The sequence below is a fragment of the Montipora foliosa genome, chromosome 11 (genome assembly GCF_036669935.1).
Source record: "Montipora foliosa isolate CH-2021 chromosome 11, ASM3666993v2, whole genome shotgun sequence".
Taxonomy (NCBI): Eukaryota; Metazoa; Cnidaria; class Anthozoa; order Scleractinia; family Acroporidae; genus Montipora; species Montipora foliosa.
In genome coordinates this window covers 21,592,221-21,611,823 of record NC_090879.1, presented here as the reverse complement: position 1 = coordinate 21,611,823, position 19,603 = coordinate 21,592,221, and the positions used below count along the sequence as shown (strand labels likewise).

The 19,603-nt window shown below is 37.7% G+C and overlaps 1 protein-coding gene across 1 annotated transcript in view; it reads left to right on the top strand.

Moving 5' to 3' along the window:
• Positions 1-786: 786 nt before the first annotated feature.
• The window catches only part of LOC137975042 (AP-1 complex subunit beta-1-like), a 21,535-nt gene continuing 2,718 nt past the window's right edge, over positions 787-19,603 (top strand). The window contains exons 1-24 of the mRNA XM_068822075.1: positions 787-906; positions 1,314-1,355; positions 1,647-1,752; positions 3,077-3,212; positions 3,338-3,583; positions 4,044-4,168; positions 4,270-4,338; positions 4,872-4,938; positions 5,526-5,607; positions 6,070-6,142; positions 6,753-6,893; positions 7,120-7,195; positions 7,446-7,535; positions 7,650-7,738; positions 8,340-8,442; positions 9,040-9,216; positions 11,165-11,354; positions 12,536-12,721; positions 13,370-13,422; positions 14,161-14,274; positions 14,932-14,974; positions 17,166-17,268; positions 17,732-17,820; positions 18,527-18,652. Of these exons, the coding sequence (XP_068678176.1) occupies positions 1,319-1,355; positions 1,647-1,752; positions 3,077-3,212; positions 3,338-3,583; positions 4,044-4,168; positions 4,270-4,338; positions 4,872-4,938; positions 5,526-5,607; positions 6,070-6,142; positions 6,753-6,893; positions 7,120-7,195; positions 7,446-7,535; positions 7,650-7,738; positions 8,340-8,442; positions 9,040-9,216; positions 11,165-11,354; positions 12,536-12,721; positions 13,370-13,422; positions 14,161-14,274; positions 14,932-14,974; positions 17,166-17,268; positions 17,732-17,820; positions 18,527-18,652 (2,521 nt within the window). The 5' untranslated portion in view covers positions 787-906; positions 1,314-1,318. The remainder of the gene's footprint in view (positions 907-1,313; positions 1,356-1,646; positions 1,753-3,076; positions 3,213-3,337; positions 3,584-4,043; positions 4,169-4,269; positions 4,339-4,871; positions 4,939-5,525; positions 5,608-6,069; positions 6,143-6,752; positions 6,894-7,119; positions 7,196-7,445; positions 7,536-7,649; positions 7,739-8,339; positions 8,443-9,039; positions 9,217-11,164; positions 11,355-12,535; positions 12,722-13,369; positions 13,423-14,160; positions 14,275-14,931; positions 14,975-17,165; positions 17,269-17,731; positions 17,821-18,526; positions 18,653-19,603) is intronic.

Below are 19,603 nucleotides of genomic sequence, written 5' to 3'. Positions count from 1 at the left end.
CATGTCTCGTTAAGCAGTGGATTGACTGACACATCCTTAATAAACTATTAGGTTTTTCTTGCAATGGATCGTTTTCACCGTCACGCAACAAAATAATAAAATTGAAAGCGTTCAATGAAAAAAGCCAAAAACGTGCAATGTGGAATTTAAAAAACTCCTCTAATTCTCAGGTCCGTGCGGTGAATCGTTTCTGAGTTATTTGTCGAATCATTGCACGCAACTTTACAGAGTTTTGTATGGAGCCGCCAACCTCCGTTGTACACCAATATGGCGGCCAGAAATCAACAATAACAAGAACATTCCTACGATGAAATGATATATGAAATGGATCATATATGAACTGCGGATATGAAATCAAGTGAAGCTATGATCCTCGCAGTTATGCGTAGAGAAGCCTGAAAAATTCAGGACTTCAACTTGGTTTGAACCCGTGACCTCGCGATACCGGTGCGACGCTCAGTTTGTTAGAGCGTCGCACCGGTATCGCGATTACTTTACTTGATTAACAACATTTCTGGAGTTCACTTTGAGATGAAAAAGCTTACTTTTCGCTCAAATTGATGAGATTCATAGGGATAGACCTTTTTCTTTTCAACCAAATAGCTTTGTATCATAATGCCACGCAAGGACAGTATTTTCGAAACGGAAGACGTCATGGATACTGCATACTTGAAAAGGGGTTAATTTTTAGGTCATCTGCAACCTCCTGTAAGACTCTGGATTTGGATACTGATTTGATGACGTCATTGAGAAAACCCTCTTTCCTGTCAACCTCGACGACAAGGGAGAATAAGAGAGAGGGCCTGGGTTCGAGATTGTCGAGATTGCTTTACTGCCAGTGATTTTTTTTGGTTGTTGTCTCGCAGCTACTCTGAACAAGAATCTGCATTCATCGAGGAAGCTAAGGTATGTTTTTGCTGATTCGAAGATGCATAGTGATCGTTAATGGTCTTCTTAACATTGGATCTCATTATTTTGTCTGCTCCTACCTGTCTCTTTCAAATTTTGAAGGTTTAATACCTCTTACAACCGGTGCACTCAAGGTATTGCATTTTCCTGAAATCTTTACTTGCGCTGTTCCGTGGGCTTTGTTTTATGTTGTCCATGGCCTGTTGGTTAAATTAATCAGTACTGGTGAAGCAAAAGGAGCAAACGAAAATGTACTTTCCGCTAAAATTATGTGATTTAATATTGAACATAACACCGAACACCGGCAATTCAACACCCTCAGAGTGTTACATTCGTCAGCTGTGCCGAGTGTCGGAGTCATGTAGAAAAGCCGAGTGAATTCATATTCTTCTTTTGTATTTCAGGAAACATGACGGATTCTAAGTACTTCACTACTACGAAGAAAGGTTTGTTAATGTCCAGTGCAAAAGCAACATTGAAAGGATTAACTTACGAAAGAACATAATTATTATTGTACTCCTGTTTCCTTGTCCAGTATTGGGTCCATGAATTCACAAAACAACAAATAATTAATTTAATCAGTGCCATAGTAAGGAAGAGAACACCACAGTTGGTCGCAGGTTGCAAATGTGCAAAAGGGAAACCCCACCAGCTTTGTTAACTGCAACAAGATTTTGCAAAGTAATTTGAAGGTGTTTGTAAACACTAAAAATCTTATAAGTGCATTGATCTTGCAGGGGAGATCTTTGAGCTCAAGGCAGAGCTTAACAGTGACAAGAAAGACCGCAAGAAAGAAGCAGTTAAAAAAGTCATAGCAAGCATGACTGTTGGAAAGGATGTCAGGTGAAGAGATAATAAAAATTATTGGTATAATTACATAGGTCATCATTGAAAATTCTCTGTGCTGATTGGTTGCAATTGAGGTGATTATTACACGGCCTTAGTGGTTTTTTTCAAAATGGCCACAAGCTGTTGAGGTGAGAGATGAAGAATTTAATGATTTTAAAGAAAATGCATATTTTTCAAATAATCTCTTATGTATTTATACTAAAACAATATTATTATCACCCAACTAGTGGACTAATGCAAATGCTGCATTTTGGCTTTGCCTCATGGGCTATTGACCCATAGCCCTTGCGGGCGAAGGGTCTAATTGTTAATTATTATGCACCTCTGGCTCAGTGAATAAACACTGAGATGAAGGCAAGGTTTCTATTCATCGATATTTACCTTATATTTGGCTAATAATAGTACTGTTAAATATTCAACTGACAAATAGAAAAGTTTATGAAATGGCTCAACTACAGGGTATCTTTTTTGTCATTATTATTATTAGTAGTAGCAGTAGCAGTAGTAGTAGTAGTAGTAGTAGTAGTAGTAGTAGTACATAAATTAGAAGAAAATGTTGCTTTGATCATACCAGGAATTTCATTAAGGACTTTGACAGTTGGTCATTTAGGTTTTTCAGCCAGATTTTTATCTTTCTATAATGAAAGTGACTTTAGTCTGTAAAAACATAATTTGATGTAAAGTCATTAGTAATGGTTCCTTTCTAGCCAGTTTACCTTGTGTCAACCTATAGTTGTCAAAGAAAGTGCATAACTAAATTTGATTCAATAATAACCATCTTAGTTGGCAATCTTAAGCTTTGGTGAGCAGTGACGGCCTGCTTGCTCAGATATTTGCATTTTTGTCCCAGGTAGAATTTTTTAAAATTCTTTGGTGGATTTGTTATGCTTCTTTTTAATATTATCAAGTGATTCCGCTAGTGTTTCTGTGATTCCGTTAGTGTGACAGGCACCAAGAATAGACGATTATAGATGGGTTGTAGCAGAAACCCATAAGGGTTTAAACGTGTAACACGCGTTCACAGCTTCCGAATATTCAGTGCGAACTGATTGGTTGAATGTTTCAGTGCTAAGTACCATATTTGGAAACCCCTCGCTCTTGTTGTTCCAAATATGGTACTTAGCAAATTGAATGTTCGGAAGCTTGTTTCCCAGCACACAAGGGGCCATTACATGTTTCAACCCTTATGGGTTTCTGGTTGTAGTGATTTACCTGTATCTGGTGGCTGGCTGGTCATATTAGTGGTGCCATTGATTGTGCACCAACCTTCATTTAACTGTAACAGTAAGGTTAATATTTCTTTATTGCACTCATTTAGCTCCTTGTTTCCTGATGTGGTCAACTGTATGCAAACTGATAATTTGGAATTGAAGAAGTTGGTGTATCTTTACCTGATGAATTATGCCAAGTCTCAACCAGACATGGCCATCATGGCGGTCAATACCTTTGTCAAGGTAGAGAAATTTTAATTTCCATCTGAACAACATTAGCATAATACGCATAATGTATGGTCGTATGGTGAGAATGTGCTTTGATCTCTTGAAGTTTTGAACATGACACACTTTTGTTAACCTTTTAGGATTGTGAGGACCCAAACCCTCTCATTCGTGCACTTGCTGTTCGAACCATGGGTTGCATCCGTGTCGACAAGATCACAGAATACTTATGTGAACCCCTTCGCAAGTGCCTGAAGGATGAAGATCCCTATGTACGCAAGACAGCAGCAGTCTGTGTGGCAAAGCTTCATGACATCAATTCACAGTTGGTTGAGGATCAAGGTTTTCTTGACTCGCTGAAGGACTTGTTGTCTGATTCCAACCCCATGGTAGGCTTGACCAGATACACTAAACAATGTGGTAAACATTAGATGCAGATCAAGGCAAATAAAGAATATTACATGTATTTTGTACTAGTCTCTTGGGTTTGAGCAGATTGTCCTTAAAAAATGCTTAAATTGTCCAATTTTGAGGACCATTTCTCTCTTTAGATCTTCCTTAGTAGCACAAGTGTCAAGTACAGGGGACAATAATAACTATAGTTATGTTTCTTAAGTTTATTTGTCACATATTTACATGTAGTTGTGCCATTGTTCCGATTCTAACCAGTGATCCATCAGGTAACATTAACACTGAAAGGCTTACTGGGTTGTCAGGTTCTTGAAAGTTGAATTATATTGTCTCCATGAAAACAAAACCAGGAACTCCAAATCAACATGATTACAGGTTTATACTTCAAAATATGTCAATTTGCGGGCTATGTGGACAAACCTTTCCGTTTCGTTCCAGGTTGTAGCAAATGCTGTTGCTGCACTTTCTGAAATTAGTGATGCTTCTCCCACTGCTGCAGCCATGATGGAGATTAACTCTCAGACTATAAACAAACTCCTTACAGCTCTCAATGAGTGTACAGAGTGAGTTGTGTTTCCATTGTTATCTTCTTTTTGTGCTACTTTTGTCTTATTTTGTCAAGAATATTAAACATGTGTTGTCTTTTGACTACTACTCTTTTTAGATGGGGACAGATCTTTATTCTCGATTCACTGGCACAGTACACTCCTAAAGATGACCGTGAAGCCCAGAGGTATTTTTTTGCCACTGTTAATTTTGACACCTAGGATTTGTTTTATTTTGACTGTTCACATTAATTTTTAATGGTTGCCTTTGCTTTTAAGCGATTGTCATCACCTTTCAAACTTGATATAAGTCATGGCAAACACAGTACACGTTGCTGTCATCAAATTTTTGACAATACACTTTGCATACTGAGGTAAATTAAGCTGAAACAGTCAAGCTTTCAAGGGACAGTGTTTCTCATATTTTAATAGACTTTGAACGGGAAGTGACATCTTTTCATTAGTAGATACCCAGAAATGCTATGTAATGATAGTAAATTATATTCATGCACATGTACATGTAGGTTCACAACTAAAGACATTCGATCTGCTTTAAGACCACTTTTGTGACCATTCCACTGGACCCACAACTTATAGAACTTCAAAAAGTCATTTTATGCATCCAGTTTGGCTTGAAAAATGGTATTAATTAGCACATACTGAAAGTTCAAAGAAGGAAACTTAACTCTTATTTTTTGTTCCTTGTCTCTCATGTATCAAGTATTTGTGAACGTGTTACCCCCAGGCTCTCTCATGCTAATGCTGCTGTAGTTCTGTCAGCCGTAAAGGTAAGAGTAAGTGCTCTTCATCTATTGCCTTTTGACAAATATTACACAGTCTTGTAATTATATATTAACAACTGCATCGCACAGTGCACTGGTGGCTGAGTTAATAGAGCATCGGGCTGTCATGTGAGCAAAAGCCCAACTGTACAAGCACGGCACAAAGTGGCTGACAAAATGTCTGATGAATTGCCATGTGCTTAAGCAACTGAATGAGCACGCGCCTGAGCAAAATTCCGCTGACCACTCCTTGACCTTTAACCTCTTTGGCCTCGACCACTACCGCCCGTTGTTAAACTACATCTAACTGCATTTAAAGAAACAAAAAACCTTACCTTGTTGATCTTTTTGGTGCATTAGTTCGCAATATTATTGTGGTTTAGGATTTATTTATAGAAACAAAGAAAGTATACGTTAGCAAAGTGAATTGAGTTAAAGCACGTGGCGGTTTCCTTGAAAACCTTACTGTAGTTAGATTTCATTTTCCCAAATATATCATACTTGGTAGATATCCCCGTAGAGATGTCAAGCTGTTGTATTGGCTTGGTTTTGACTTTGCGTGAATTACAATAAAAAGTGTTGTCTCTTGACAGGTTCTTATGAAGTACATTGAGATTATGACACCTTCCTCAACCTATGTGCAGAACCTCATCAAGAAACTGTCTCCTCCACTTGGTAATAGTTTTTATTGCTTATAGTATTTCTCTACAACTTAACCCTTTAAGCCCCGAAGGGTTCCCCATTGACGAGTAAAATCGTCTGGCGTTAGACAGAGTAAAATCTATAAGTGCCATTTGGCACTATCGGGGCTGAAAGGGTTAAACGGGGACATAGTTTTTTCCCGCTGTTAGCTTAACCCTTTAAGCCCCGAGGGGTTCCCCATTGACGAGTAAAATCGTCTGGCGTTAGACAGAGTAAAATCTATAAGTGCAATTTGGCACTATCGGGGCTGAAAGGGTTAATTGTCTCTCAAATGTACAAAGTACATTGCTTTCTCAAACTGCACATGTATGTATGTAGGCCTACAAAATTTATTTAATATTTGTTTTTCTTATGTTAATATTAATTTTTATATTACTTAATTCAAGTAAAACGTGACCTGAATTGACTTGGTTTGGATTTCTGTCTTTATTTCAGTAACCTTGTTGTCGAGTGAACCTGAGGTCCAGTATGTTGCACTTAGGAATATAAACTTGATTGTGCAGAAAAGGTGACATTGCTTAACATGTCATTTAGACGTTCCATGTTCGTAAAGTAGAAGTTGTGGTACTCGCAGAACTTGCGTAATTTCTATAAGGATAATAAATATACGGGACAGATTTTGTCCAGCTTCTGTGCTAATCCTTTATAATAATACTTTATTCAGAAACAATCCTGAAACGGAGGACCGAGAGATTATCCCTATGAAAGGGCCTAATACCTAACTACATTTGTTTAAATACTATTTACAAGTTATAAAATTATTTCAAAAATTAGAACTAACATAAATAACTAATGTAGCATTACTGCCCCATTCATAAATACATGTACGTGTTTGTACACTTTTATCAAAAATGTTTGTGTTTTATTGCTGCCAGTAACGTTTGCAGTGAAAGTTGGGGGTTGTTTTAAAACAGAAACCAAAAAAAAGTAAATTGGCCAACAAGGATGTTGCATTAATATTGACCCTTTATTCCATTCTACTATGGTGATGTACAGCAGTGAAAAGTTAAATCATTTATGGAAGTTTTTAAACTTGAATGTCTTCAGGTTAAAGAAGGTGTAACAAGAGTATTCTATGTACATGTGGATTAACTTCAGTTTTTTATTGTTCTCTGTAGAGCTGACATCCTCAAGAATGAAATGAAAGTGTTCTTTGTGAAGTATAATGACCCAATTTATGTAAAACTTGAGAAGTTGGACATTATGATCAGACTTGCAAACCAACAAAACATTGCTCAAGTACTAGCAGAGTTGAAAGAGTAAGATCAACTTATTATTGTAAGATTTGAAATCTCTCTTCTGCTTTCAAAACCTTGTGACCAAGTTCATCTCAAACCCAAAATTGGTTGTGGGTTAGGAAAACAGGATCAAATTCTACACAGATGATGTTTTCTCTTGATCGCCTTTGGAAACTCAGGAATGTTGGTTTAGTATGATACTGTATGACTGAATGCACAACTCTTAAGCCGCTTTATTTGCTTGCAGATATGCTACTGAAGTTGATGTAGATTTTGTCAGAAAGTCAGTGCGTGCTATTGGACGTTGTGCTATCAAGGTCGAGGTGAGTCAGTCTTTTTTATGGAAATGTGACATTTTATAAGTTTTTTTTCCAGGGTTGTATTGGCTTGTTTTTAAATTAACATGTGAACCATGCCTGTTTAAGGTCAGGGAAGCCTTGGAGCAGTGTCAAAATGAGAATTGGGTTGGATTATTGCACCTAATGGAATCCCTAGAGGTTTCATTACCCAACCTCAATTTGCAATGGATTTGTTATGTTGAGTGTTAAGTGCTGTTCTTTTCTTTCTCACAAGCAATCTGCCGAACGCTGTGTGAGCACATTGTTGGACTTGATTCAGACCAAAGTCAATTACGTGGTACAAGAAGCCATTATTGTCATCAAGGTAAAACCACGACTTTTTTCTTGATTTTCTGTTTGTTGTTTGAATCACTGTGTTCCATTAAATTTGTTTGATTAGGATTCCAAAATGACTTTTTTGTCTCACTTTTTGTTACAGGATATCTTCAGGAAGTACCCTAACAAATATGAGAGCATAATCTCCACATTGTGTGAAAATCTGGATTCCTTAGATGAACCCGAGGCAAGGTACAGTACTTGAGTTACCAACCTTTTTTGCCAAATCCTGTCGTTTGATCCAGAGGGGCACACGTGACACTGAAGTAAACAAGTTTCTACTGATAATTTAGTTGACTTCTAGAGTCTATTTAATTAAGGACTTTTTGCCATTTTTGAGGACTTTTGAACACAATAATTATACAAAGCCTGGGAAAGGGACGACTTCATGTAGTCACAGGTTTTGTAAGGAAAGTCACAGCGGCTGGCTCTACATGTACCGGTACTTTGCTGTAATTGTTATTTACTGTACAGCATAGGTAATTTAACCGACTGTGTTGCGGATCTTTAATTTGTCTTTTCTTTGAACTTGGTACATCCAATAAAATGAACTAAGCAATGACTTTTGTGAAGGTATAAAATTAAAGCAAACAGGATTTCCTGTACCATTGTTATTATTGTTATTGCCAAATGTTGTTATTATTATTATTATTATTATTATTATTATTACAGTGTATCATCATCGTTATTGTTAGTGTCATTGTTGTTGTTATTATTATGATTATCATGATTATTGTTATTGTTGTTGTTGTTCTTTGGCATAAATAATTTTAACATGTGATTCATTTCGTAGAGCATCAATGATTTGGATTATTGGTGAATACGCAGAAAGAATTGACAATGCTGCAGAATTGCTGGAGTCCTTTTTGGAAGGCTTCCAAGATGAAAATTCTCAGGTACTCTGGGCATTAAAAACGCTTAATGTCTCCCAATTTTTTGTCATGAGCTGTGATTTTGTCACATCTTGAGACAGTTCTTAAGTACTGTTTAAAAAAAAACCAGCAGCAGTGTTTTAAGACCGGATAAAACATGTGGTGCAAATTTTTTCAATAGCTTTAAAAACATTCCACAAAAAGCTGGAATAAAATGCTGCCAAGAGTTCGGGTCATTCGCAATTAAAAAAATATGGAAATTTTGGATGTAGAGGGATGTTATCAGATGCAGATTATTATTCCTCTTCGTAATAACTTTGAGTACATGAATGTGGTTGATGATGATTGGATTTTGTGTTGGCTTTTAAAGCTCAAACCAAGGGTCTGTCAGTGCCTTACCTGCTGGATGCCTGCTAAAAATTAGCAAATTTTAAATGGAGTGAATTTGATGTCCAATGAAATCCGTGGTAATTATTTAGTACTGGTAGTTGAGCCTACTTTTGACGTAACTGGATGCCAATTTTGCTGCAACTGTTTGCTTGTAAAGTGTAAATTTGAAAAGCCAAGAAGTTGTTAAAGTGCTGGGGAAAACATCACTTACCATGTTGAATTTCGTTGTAGGTGCAGTTGCAGCTTCTGACATCTATTGTGAAGCTGTTTTTAAAACGCCCAACAGACACGCAGGAGTTAGTGCAGCAGGTTCTAAGTTTAGCAACACAGGACAGTGACAATCCAGATCTGAGAGACAGAGGGTACATTTACTGGAGACTGCTGTCAACTGATCCTGTTGCTGCAAAGGTATGCTTTAAATAACGTCGGATTTTGTACTGTTCTCATTTTTTCCTTATGTCTTTGATGGCTTTATTAAGGTGGCATACTACAGTTTTCTGAAGATCAAGATTTTGAAATCTGTGAAATTTAAGCCAAAAGGGTGTCTCTCTGAAGTGTAAGTAACTGCAATTGATGTACCCAACAAATAAATGCAAATCAGGGGGAAATGCTAAATCAGTGTTCTCCCCAGGTATTTCAGGCCAGGCGGGCCGCCTGGCTTGATTCGTTCAAAAATCGTTGCCGCCTGGCTTAAAACAAGTGACCTTACGTAGTTTAACATCTAAAACTGGGATCCTGTCCATAATTAAAACAAGAAAAACACTCAATAAAGATACTGAAGCATTGTCTAGTGTTTTCTCATTGTTTTCTCGCAATTGATAAGATTTCAGCTCATTTACCCTTCCGTGAAAGGTGATGAAACTTGTCATCGGCTCGTTTCGTTGAACGGCAGCCGTCTTTCAGTTTGCCGTAAATTCAAGGGCACTTTACGGATATTACATGGAATACTAAACTCAATTCCCACGTGCGTGGAAGGTTGTCAAAAAATGGCGGCTTCGACAAACTCAGGATCCTCTGAACAGAAACGAAAAGCTAGTCAAAGCAAATTAAGTTCTTTTTTCACCCTGGAAAAGAGATATAAGAGTGTAAGTAATTTGGATGAAGAAGTCCAGCCTCGGGAAACAACACAAGGTCCGTCAACATCCACAGATTCCAAACACCGAAAATCAGGGTTTGATCCAACGTGGCTGACGGACTTCCCTTGGCTCCTTAAGACTAACGAAGATGATAATACTAAATAGTGGTAGTGGTATGTTGTGCAAGTTGTGCAGAAAACACAATCAAAGGGCCCAAAGCGTAAGGCAAGGATGTGCTGTTTGGGTGGATGTTCCATGTTTTTAAGTTTTATGTTTTCCTAGACAGCATGACAATTCGCTTTTGCTATTTTTGTAAGTCTTAATTTTGTATGGTCGATTAAGCTTCCGACAGAATGCCCCCTGGCCTTCCCAAAATCCTGGGGAGAACACTGTAAATGTAGTGACCTATGTAGCTCCTAGATGGGAACTGGAAACTAGACATTTCAAAGGCCTTTTTCTCCAAACCTATCTGTACGACCAGGGTTTAAATTTTGGGACTTAGTCAATAATATGAAGACAAAACCGTCAACATTTTTTAAAAGAGATTTATCAGACAGTAACTGTTTTTCAGTTATTATCAAAATGGATCAAAATCGACATTTTTGCCATTTGCGATAAACTTGTCTGACAGATTTAACTATTTATTTCTATACATGATTATTTTTTCTCGCTAGGAAAATCCTGAAATTTTGAGGTAGGGCAGCACAGCTAGTTTTTGAGAAAAAGGCCTTTGAAATGTTTAGTTTCTAGTCAGTAGTGTAGCAGCTCTCATAACCTGCTATTGTTTGGTATTGTAAGCAGCCTCTATTGCTTTTAAGTCCAAGTCATTGTTTCAATTGTTTAGCCTTTTGTTTTTGGCTTGGCTAGCGGACCAATCACGTTATACGTTACGAGAGCTGCTACATGACTTGTTTCCAATCCCCTCTTCAGGACCTCGGTCACTTTATTTAACATTTTCCCCTGAGTTGCATTTATTTGTTGGGTAAAATTACATTTAACATTAATTGCAGTGACTAACACTTAAGAAGAGACATCCTGTTGCTTTAATTTCATAGATTTAAAAATCTTGGTCTTTTTCTTTAAAAAACTGTAGTAAGCCACCTTGACAGTCTCGCTAACTTTGGAATGCCAAGCAGAAGGGTACACTGTTGCTTCCAAGTTTAAATGTCTGGTTCTTTGTGTCACCAAGAAGTGATATGTTCATCCTTGTGAATGCAGACAGTATTATAAGGAGAATGATCTGTGATCTGCTTCCTTGTTTCTGCTCTGTGTTCTACTAGGAAGTAGTATTGGCAGAAAAGCCACTGATATCAGAGGAGACAGATCTCCTGGAACCAACCCTGTTGGATGAGCTCATCTGTAATATCTCAACACTAGCATCAGTCTATCACAAGCCACCAAGCTCATTTGTGGAAGGTCGCACAGCGGCAAGAAGGTTTACTTTGCCTCCAAGAGCTGAGCCAACGCCAGGTGGGGAGATACTATGTCTTGTACCTTGATTGTTATTATATGTCATTAAGGTCATTCCCCTGTATTGCATTGCGCATCCTTACTGCGCATGATTTATTGCGTCATTAGCGCACGCACATACAGAAAATGGCGGAGTTTTCTTTACGACTTGGGTTGTGAGAGAGATAAATCGTTATTTTCTCGTTAACGAGTACGGTAACCTATAGTTTTTCTCTCTTTTTCTGAGACTAGCAATCACATTCTTCCAATAACAGGAATATAAACAAATTTCTATTGCACAAAAATAAATAATCAGTGGAAAAGTGAACTTATTGAACAGATATGGTGGCCTCGAGATCGCTGCATGCTAGTAACAAGTTGAATCAGGGTCGACTGGAAATGAGTGTTTTTATGATGAAACATATATTTCATATATTTAATTATTCCTTGAAGTTGATACAGTATACTATAGTTATATTTCTTGTTTTGCTTTCTCCCTATTTTTTTCTCCTCTCACAAGACATGGCATGAACACTTCAAATAATAACGATTCTGAAGCTCATATTTTAAGGAATTATGGGGTTCTTCAAGGTGCACCTGTTCCTTAACAAATGTGGGGACCCCTCTTTTTTATTACAAAATTTAAATTCCCTTAAGATGAACAACCAATAGGCAAAGTCTGAACGAAAATATTGTCAGTTCTATTTCAGGGGAATGACCTTAAATTACAATGACAGTCATAGCCGCCTTCTGTTAATCAGGTTCACAACATGCAAAAGTTACTTCAATATGACAATAATTTAACGCAAACAGTTCATTCAGGACAGAACAGCAGGCAGATTGACCACCGATCCCTACCACTTTGCTATGACAGTGTCTGACCATTAATTTGTATCTTCCCCTATAAAAATTATTCATTGAATCAAGAACATAAGACTGTAACACCCTGATGATGGGTAAAATTGTCTGGCATTAGTTTACCAGTATCTTCATGTATATCACATGCCTTTTACCCATTGTCAGTGGTCAGGAACCTGTTGGTGCAAAAATAGGGGACACAACTAAAAACATCCAACAGAAAGCAATTCTCGGCAGCCTCGAATACACTAGTTTTGTTTCCTAATCCCTTGGCATAATGAGCTTCAGAGAACTGACAGCTGTCATAGGACACAACATTCTAAGGTAACTATTATTTCTTCTAGGAGCTGAAACGGAGGAAGCAGCGCCGCCTGCTCCCCAACCAGTGGCTGCTGCTACTGCTGCTCCTCCAGCTGCTGCTCCCCCTTCAGCTGCACCATCCACTGACTCGCTGCTGGGGGATCTTCTGATGGACATTGGTCCTTCCCAGCCTGTCTCTGCTCCAAGTATGGCTCCTACTCAGCAAGGAGGTACGCATTGTATTGAATTTTACATGTATATTCTCAATCTTCACGTCAAACTACTGTATGTTATCTGTAGATTCAATTAAGAGACCCTGAAGATGACTTCTCCTACATGTAAGTTGTCAAAACAACAGTTACCAACAATAAGCCTTCTCAGGTCTTCATTTTGTGTCGACAATAGAGGACTTCAACAACAACAATAGTGATAGGAACAAAAATGTCACAAAGTATGTACAAATTAGCGAAATTAGGTGCTTTGCACACTCACTACAGATGTGTTATATTTAAATATATTTAAATACATAAAATATATTTAAATACATAAAATAAGGTTTTGTGGAAAACAATTATTATGTGAAGTGAGTCAGACATCCTTATGGCTGTTACTCATTGCTAAAGCACCTTAAACCCTTTTCTTGAGTTAAAATTATGGAAGATGAATGACTAAGCACCTTCTCTAAGGGGACAAAAATTTTTAGCAGCGTCCTTAGTATTCTAAAAAGGTGATCTGAAAATGCTGTAACGGGAGCTTTTGTACATCCAGGGAGTCTGGATACCGAATTTCCTGGTTCTCAGGTTGTACTGAAAACCCTTTGTGGCAACAAGTACTGTAACAAGTACCTCATGTCTGTTAACATGATTTGTTGTCCACAGCTCCAGGTGGTGGTGTCATGGATCTGTTGGGAGAAGACTTCAGTGGTTTGCAGGTAAGTACAATGTAGCATGAACTAAATATACTACACAAAAGAATAGATGCATTGATTTTAATAAATTATTGCTATCCATGTACTGTGATAATTTATGGATATAGCTGAGGGAGAAAGAATGAAGACTTGGACATTACTTTATGCCAGGTTCATAAGCTGTGCGTGCAATGATATTATTCAACAGCTGGTCCCTAATTGGCCAAACATTTCTGTAAGAACCAAGAACCAATTAGAATTTTGAAAAAGCCACACACTTTGTTAGCTTATTATCTCCTGGTTTGTTTGGATGTCCGTGTTAACTTGAGGGTTATATTGTGCAGAGCAGACAAGGTCAGTTTTGCATTTAAGTGCTTGTGCTCGCTTTCTGAAATGAAAAACATGAAAGTTAATGGCGTATTCAAATATACTACATTTTATTAACTTTCCAGTGTTATATACTTTCCTTGGGTTTCTTTAAAAACAATGCAAACAAGACTGATTATCCAAAAGACACCCCTGAAGGTTGACGGAAACCTTTAATTTTAGGGGCTTTGTACCAACAGTCCTCAATGCAGAAAAAACAAACAAACAAACAACGGAGTTTTTTTCAGGAACTGTGTTTCCAAGGCGTACAAAAATAATTCATAGATCCCATCCATTAGACCTGTCCCCTCTTAGGTTAATATGTTTTGTGAAAAAAAGATTTAAATGTAACTGAAACCAAGAAAGACATTTAATTGGTTGTCAACACACTTTCAGCTTGGTGGTGGTCCAAGTCCTGCTCCACCTGCCATGGGAGGAGGTCTGGGTGATCTTTTCAGCTTATCAGGAGGAGTTGGTATGCCAGGTGGAATGTACTCAGCTCCTAAACAGGTTAGTCAGGACTGTGCTTATTATGGGTCTTTTATCATATGAAAAGCTGTATTTAAAGAAGTACATACCCACCCCGGCCTTGACATATTTGGGGTCTTAAAATTAATGAGAAGAAAGTGAGGCCATTGTGATTGTATTTGCAAATTGTTAGACTAAGTCTTTGGGTAGAAAAGCTGTAAACTGAAAGCCTTCTTTGGCAACCCTTGTTCATAGTCTATGGGACATCAAAGAACCCACACATGATTACTGTAATTTTGTATAGAGTAGGGCACAGAGGCTGGTTTGCATTGATACCTCAAAAGGTTTTTGGTGTTTGAGGCTATAGGTATAAGCAAAAACAGCCCTAAATTAAGAAGACTGCGAAGTTCAGGGAACCGTAAAAAGGAGCTATGTTTTATTTCTTTGAATGCTAACACATGATGTACTTCTGAAAATCTGCACTTTGAGAGACATTGGTGCAGTTTGAGAGACAGGCATCCTTCAAACCACTTTTTGAGCAACTTAAATTTTTAAAAGCCACTTCTTCAAATAGCACTTATATGGTGTTGTCTAATGCTTGGAGGTGAACTCTATGAACCCAATGATTCTTAATGTTGGTAAACAACATGGTTAATTCAAACTACAAACTAAACAATATTTTGTTTCATGTGTGCTTAGGTCTGGCTTCCAGCTGTTAGGGGGAAAGGAGCTGAAGTATCAGGTAATACAACATTGATGGCCCTTCAGATCATAGGCTAATTGCGTGACAATTGCTGAAAAGGCAAATGAAAACTCAGACTTGCATGTAGGATTTGAACCTACATGTTTGGCACAAAATGATGAAAAAAAACATCATGTTAATTATTGTTATGCCATCCCATATCCTATTTGGTGTTGTCAAGCCTGGAGACAGCACAAAACACTCCTTCATTAAACCAGCACAGAGGCATTCATGGTTAGAAGTCACCAAAAAAAAAAACACTAACAGTATAATGTTTAAGGGTTTATGTGTACATGTATAATGAATTTGAAGTGCAGGTTAAAGACAAAAAGGGAGTTGTGATCCTTGCACTTGTCTGGAAAATTTAAGTAATATTAGGGAGCTTAAGCACGCGCGTTTTTGAGACGCGGACGGCAACCGGAAAAGACCAATTCTCGTGCCAGGACAGTTGTGTCTCCCAGATTTTTATACTAATCATCTCTATTGGAGAAAGACAAGTTAAAAGGGAAAACAGGTCACTTCCGGTTGCCATCCGCATCTCAAAAACGCGCGTGCTTAAGAGTAGCAAATTGCATCCCCAAGTTTTAAAAAAATCGATTTTTTTAAACTAGTTTCATTGTTTCTTTCATTTTCTTCATCTCTGAATTTCAAACACGCATTGATAGAACTTAATAAATGGCTTTCTTTATCTCGGTTTGTTATCACAGCCATACAACTGATTGTTTGATTGGATCTCTGGTTAACCAATAAAAATTCTTGACCTAAGTGTCCTGTTTTCCCGCAAATTTCCTGTTGTTAGGTTTTGGTGGGGAGGATTTTGGGTGTGTGGGTTGTGGGTTTTGGGTGGGTGCACGCATATTTTGGGGGGAAGGAGAGTAGGAGCATTGATTGCGGAGGTGGGGTAGGGAGACCTAATGGAAAAAACCTCCAGGGCCTGGTTGTTCAAAAGCTTATTAATGCTAATCCGAGGTTAAAAATTAACCAAGGAGTATATTTCTCTACTTCCAAATGTTGTTCAATGCTAATATTTTGACAAAATTTTACACTACAGGAAGTTTATCTGGAAAAACAAAAATAAGCAAAAGAAACTTTCACCAAAAGGTTGAAAAAACGAAGCAACGTTTACGCCAATCTTGGATTAAGTTAATTGGCTTTCAAACAACCTGGCCCAGATTTTAAATCTCCAGTGGCTGGCACCTCTGGATTTATGGCATATAAATCTTCTGACAAACACTTGTTGAAAACTCAATTTCTGGTTCTTGAATACTCCTGGAATTGTACATACAAAATCCAGCATGAACCCTGATTTTCATTCTGCTCTGAGAGATTTTCTGTGGGAAGGTGTACTTAAAGTTTCCCGCTGATCAAAAACCAATCTTTCATTTTGTTGATATTTCATTTGATTAACTGTCTCCCCAATATTACTGAGTTAGTGCAATTGACAATGACAGTGGCTACGAAAACAAAACAACAGCATTAATTAATGGAAAGAAAGGGCAACTCTGCATGCCCTGCACATGCATTTTGCATTCTTTTACATTTCTTTGCCGTCTTCATCCTGGCAAAGACTTGAATAGGTTATTTGCATGAGTGATGATGCCATGTGACTTCAAGTACCATAATCCTACAAATTTTGCTTGTCTCATGCTAATTAGAGCTATTGTTATTTTTTACCCCACTGGGAATACAAACTTAATTAAGAAAAGAAAAAACTGGATTCTGGTATTTGTAGTTAAATGATGCTATCCTGAAAATTGCCTATTGACCAAGGAGGAGCACCTGACGAAACGTTTTTAAAAGTTTTCTTTTCCCAAACAACCATACCATTCATGCCAATATTATTCCTTCAATGTTGATTTCACTTTCCATTCCAAACAAGTTGGAGTTATCACAAAATTATTACAATGGAAAATAACGTTAACCTTGGGTAACCTCCCTATCATTAGTAGAGCACTGGTGTTTGGCGATACAAGGTTGAGAGTTGAAATGGTTGTTTTTGGTGAGATAGACAGGCTTGAAATGGCTGAGACAATCATTTTAGTTTCATGTCTACCATCGCCATGTAGAAATATGTGGATGTTGACAAAGGAAATATTTGTAATATATTATTGTACTATTTGAACTTAAGAATTCCAAAGAAAACAAATTAGTATTTCTTTATTATTAACAAAAGCATTTTTGATTGGCCCAGGAACATTTTCTCGTCGTCAAGGTCAAATCTACATGGACATGACTGTCTCCAACAAAGCTATGCAAGCCATGGGACCCTTTGCAATTCAGTTTAATAAGAACAGGTAAAAACCAGAATTTCCGTCTGGTATGATGTCAGAGTAACCGTTAAGATCTTTATGAGATGTTACATGTATATTTGAACTGTGGAGATAGAATGATTGTTCTAAGAACAATCAGTGTAGTTCAGGTAGTAAATTAAACATGTACGAAGAAAGCAAATTAATATTTGTTGTTGTTGTTATTATTATTATTATTATATTATTATTATAATTTATTATTATTATTTAAAACATGGCCTTTTTTGAAGCTTTCTTAACTGCAGCAATCTTACTGTAGTTCCTACATTTTTGCACTTCACGTCACCTGTTAAGAAATTATCCAGTGATGGTAAAAAGGGACTAAACACAATAATAAGAATTATTGTAAATGTTCTAAGGGGTACGGTCTTCAAGAAAATATGTCAAAAGAGCATTTAGTTACTAGACACAATAAAAATGGTTTAACCTGATGTTGCATTTGTTTCAGTTTTGGTCTGATTCCAGCTTCGCCACTCAACATCCCATCTCCATTGCTCCCCAATACAAATGCAGACACCTCATTGCCCATAGTTACAAGTATGTATAAGTCTCAGTACAGTTCTTTGATTGTTCATTGGGGTGAAAGATAGCAGAAAGGTAGTAATTCGGGGCCTGCATGCCTCCTTAGATGCTGACTTAAATTAAAGTGTCAACGATCTGTTTATAGCAGGGGTGCATTTCTGTGTCAAGCTAATATGTGCTATGCAACTTGACAGCCAAAGCTGCCAAAGATAGTAGCTTTGGAGAGTCTTTTTTCTGGTCTTTCTTTTTGCTTTTCCCTGGGCAAGGTTAATACAGTTGTGACATCATTCTCCTGCCACTACCAATTAGCCTGGTTCCCACCCCAGGCTCAGCGTCATTTGTTGATTAAGTTTGTATATTCTCTACTCTGCCTCGAGAGCTTTCTTTCCAGGTACTTCTGTTTTCTGCTCTCGTTAAGAACTGACATCCTTAAATAGTCTCAGAGGGAAGTAGCTGTATTTGGAAAGTAGAAATTGCAGGCAGAAAAATCTTTATACTAGCAAACTGTTACAAGGTATTTGATGGGTTGTGTAGGGGTAACCCTCTTCTCTCTTCCCTCCAAACTTTCATGCAAAATACAAAATCGCGTGGAGTTTTACAGCACTGCTGACAAGTACCATAAAAAGGTCTCCATTTTGTCCTATTTTAGTTCAGTGGAGCACACTTGCAAGATAAGCAATAGTTTTAGACGTTTTCGTTTTTTTTTTTTTTTTTATCACAGATGGACCAGTGCAGCGCATGGATCCACTCAACAACCTTCAGGTGGCGATTAAAAACAACATAGATGTATTTTACTTCAGTTGCACAGTGCCATATAATGTGTTATTTACTGAAGATGGGCAGATGGGTAAGTCAAATCTTGACAGTTAAAATCGTCTGACTCTTACACCAGTTGTTGTTATTTGAATAGTATTTCTTTAGGATTTCACCCACCCACTATTAAACTACAACCTCCAATTTTTGTCCATGGTTGGTGCAAAATGCACCACCTGAATTGCCTCACTGCTGTAATTTGCGTCAATTTTCACCTGACATACACCTTATTCCAAAATGGCCGGCATTTTAGTATTCTTTTGTTTACTTGCAAATTAGCCCTTGTTGCCTCGCTCTTAAGCTGAAACTTGAAAAGGATTATTCAACCTTGAACGGGGCAACAAAAGCTAATTTTAAATGAAGCTATGATTATCGCAGTTATGAACGCAATTTTTGCAATTGCGTAAAGAAGCCTGAAGAATTCAGGACTTCAACGGGGTTTGAACCCGTGACCCGTGACCTCGCGATGTCATATCCGCAGTTCATATATGATCCATTTCATATATCATTTCATCGTTGATTCATTCCTCACGGGAACTGTAGAACCCACAAATGACCAGCTCCCAACGTCAGTGGTTTCACAGCTCAGTTGGTTTGAGCGTCGCACCGGTATCGCGAGGTCACGGGTTCAAACCCTGAATATTTCAGGCTTCTTTACGCAATTGCAGAAATTGCGTCCGTAACTGCGAGGATCATAGCTTTACTTGATTTCATATCCGCAGTTCATATATGACCATTTCATATCTCATTTCATCGTTAAAGGCTAATTTGAAAGAAAATACGAAAATGTTGGCCATTTTGGAATAAGCGTATACTTCGCTCATGGAATTTTTTGCCCTGCTTTCTTTCTATTTCTTTGCAAAAAAAATTTCCTGTTTGCCTTTTGATTTTTGGCTTTTACTCTGCTTGACACCCTGCTATCAAACCAGTGGACAACTCAATCTATCTGACTCGCGATTTTACCTGCTGGGTGGTAATTTGGAGG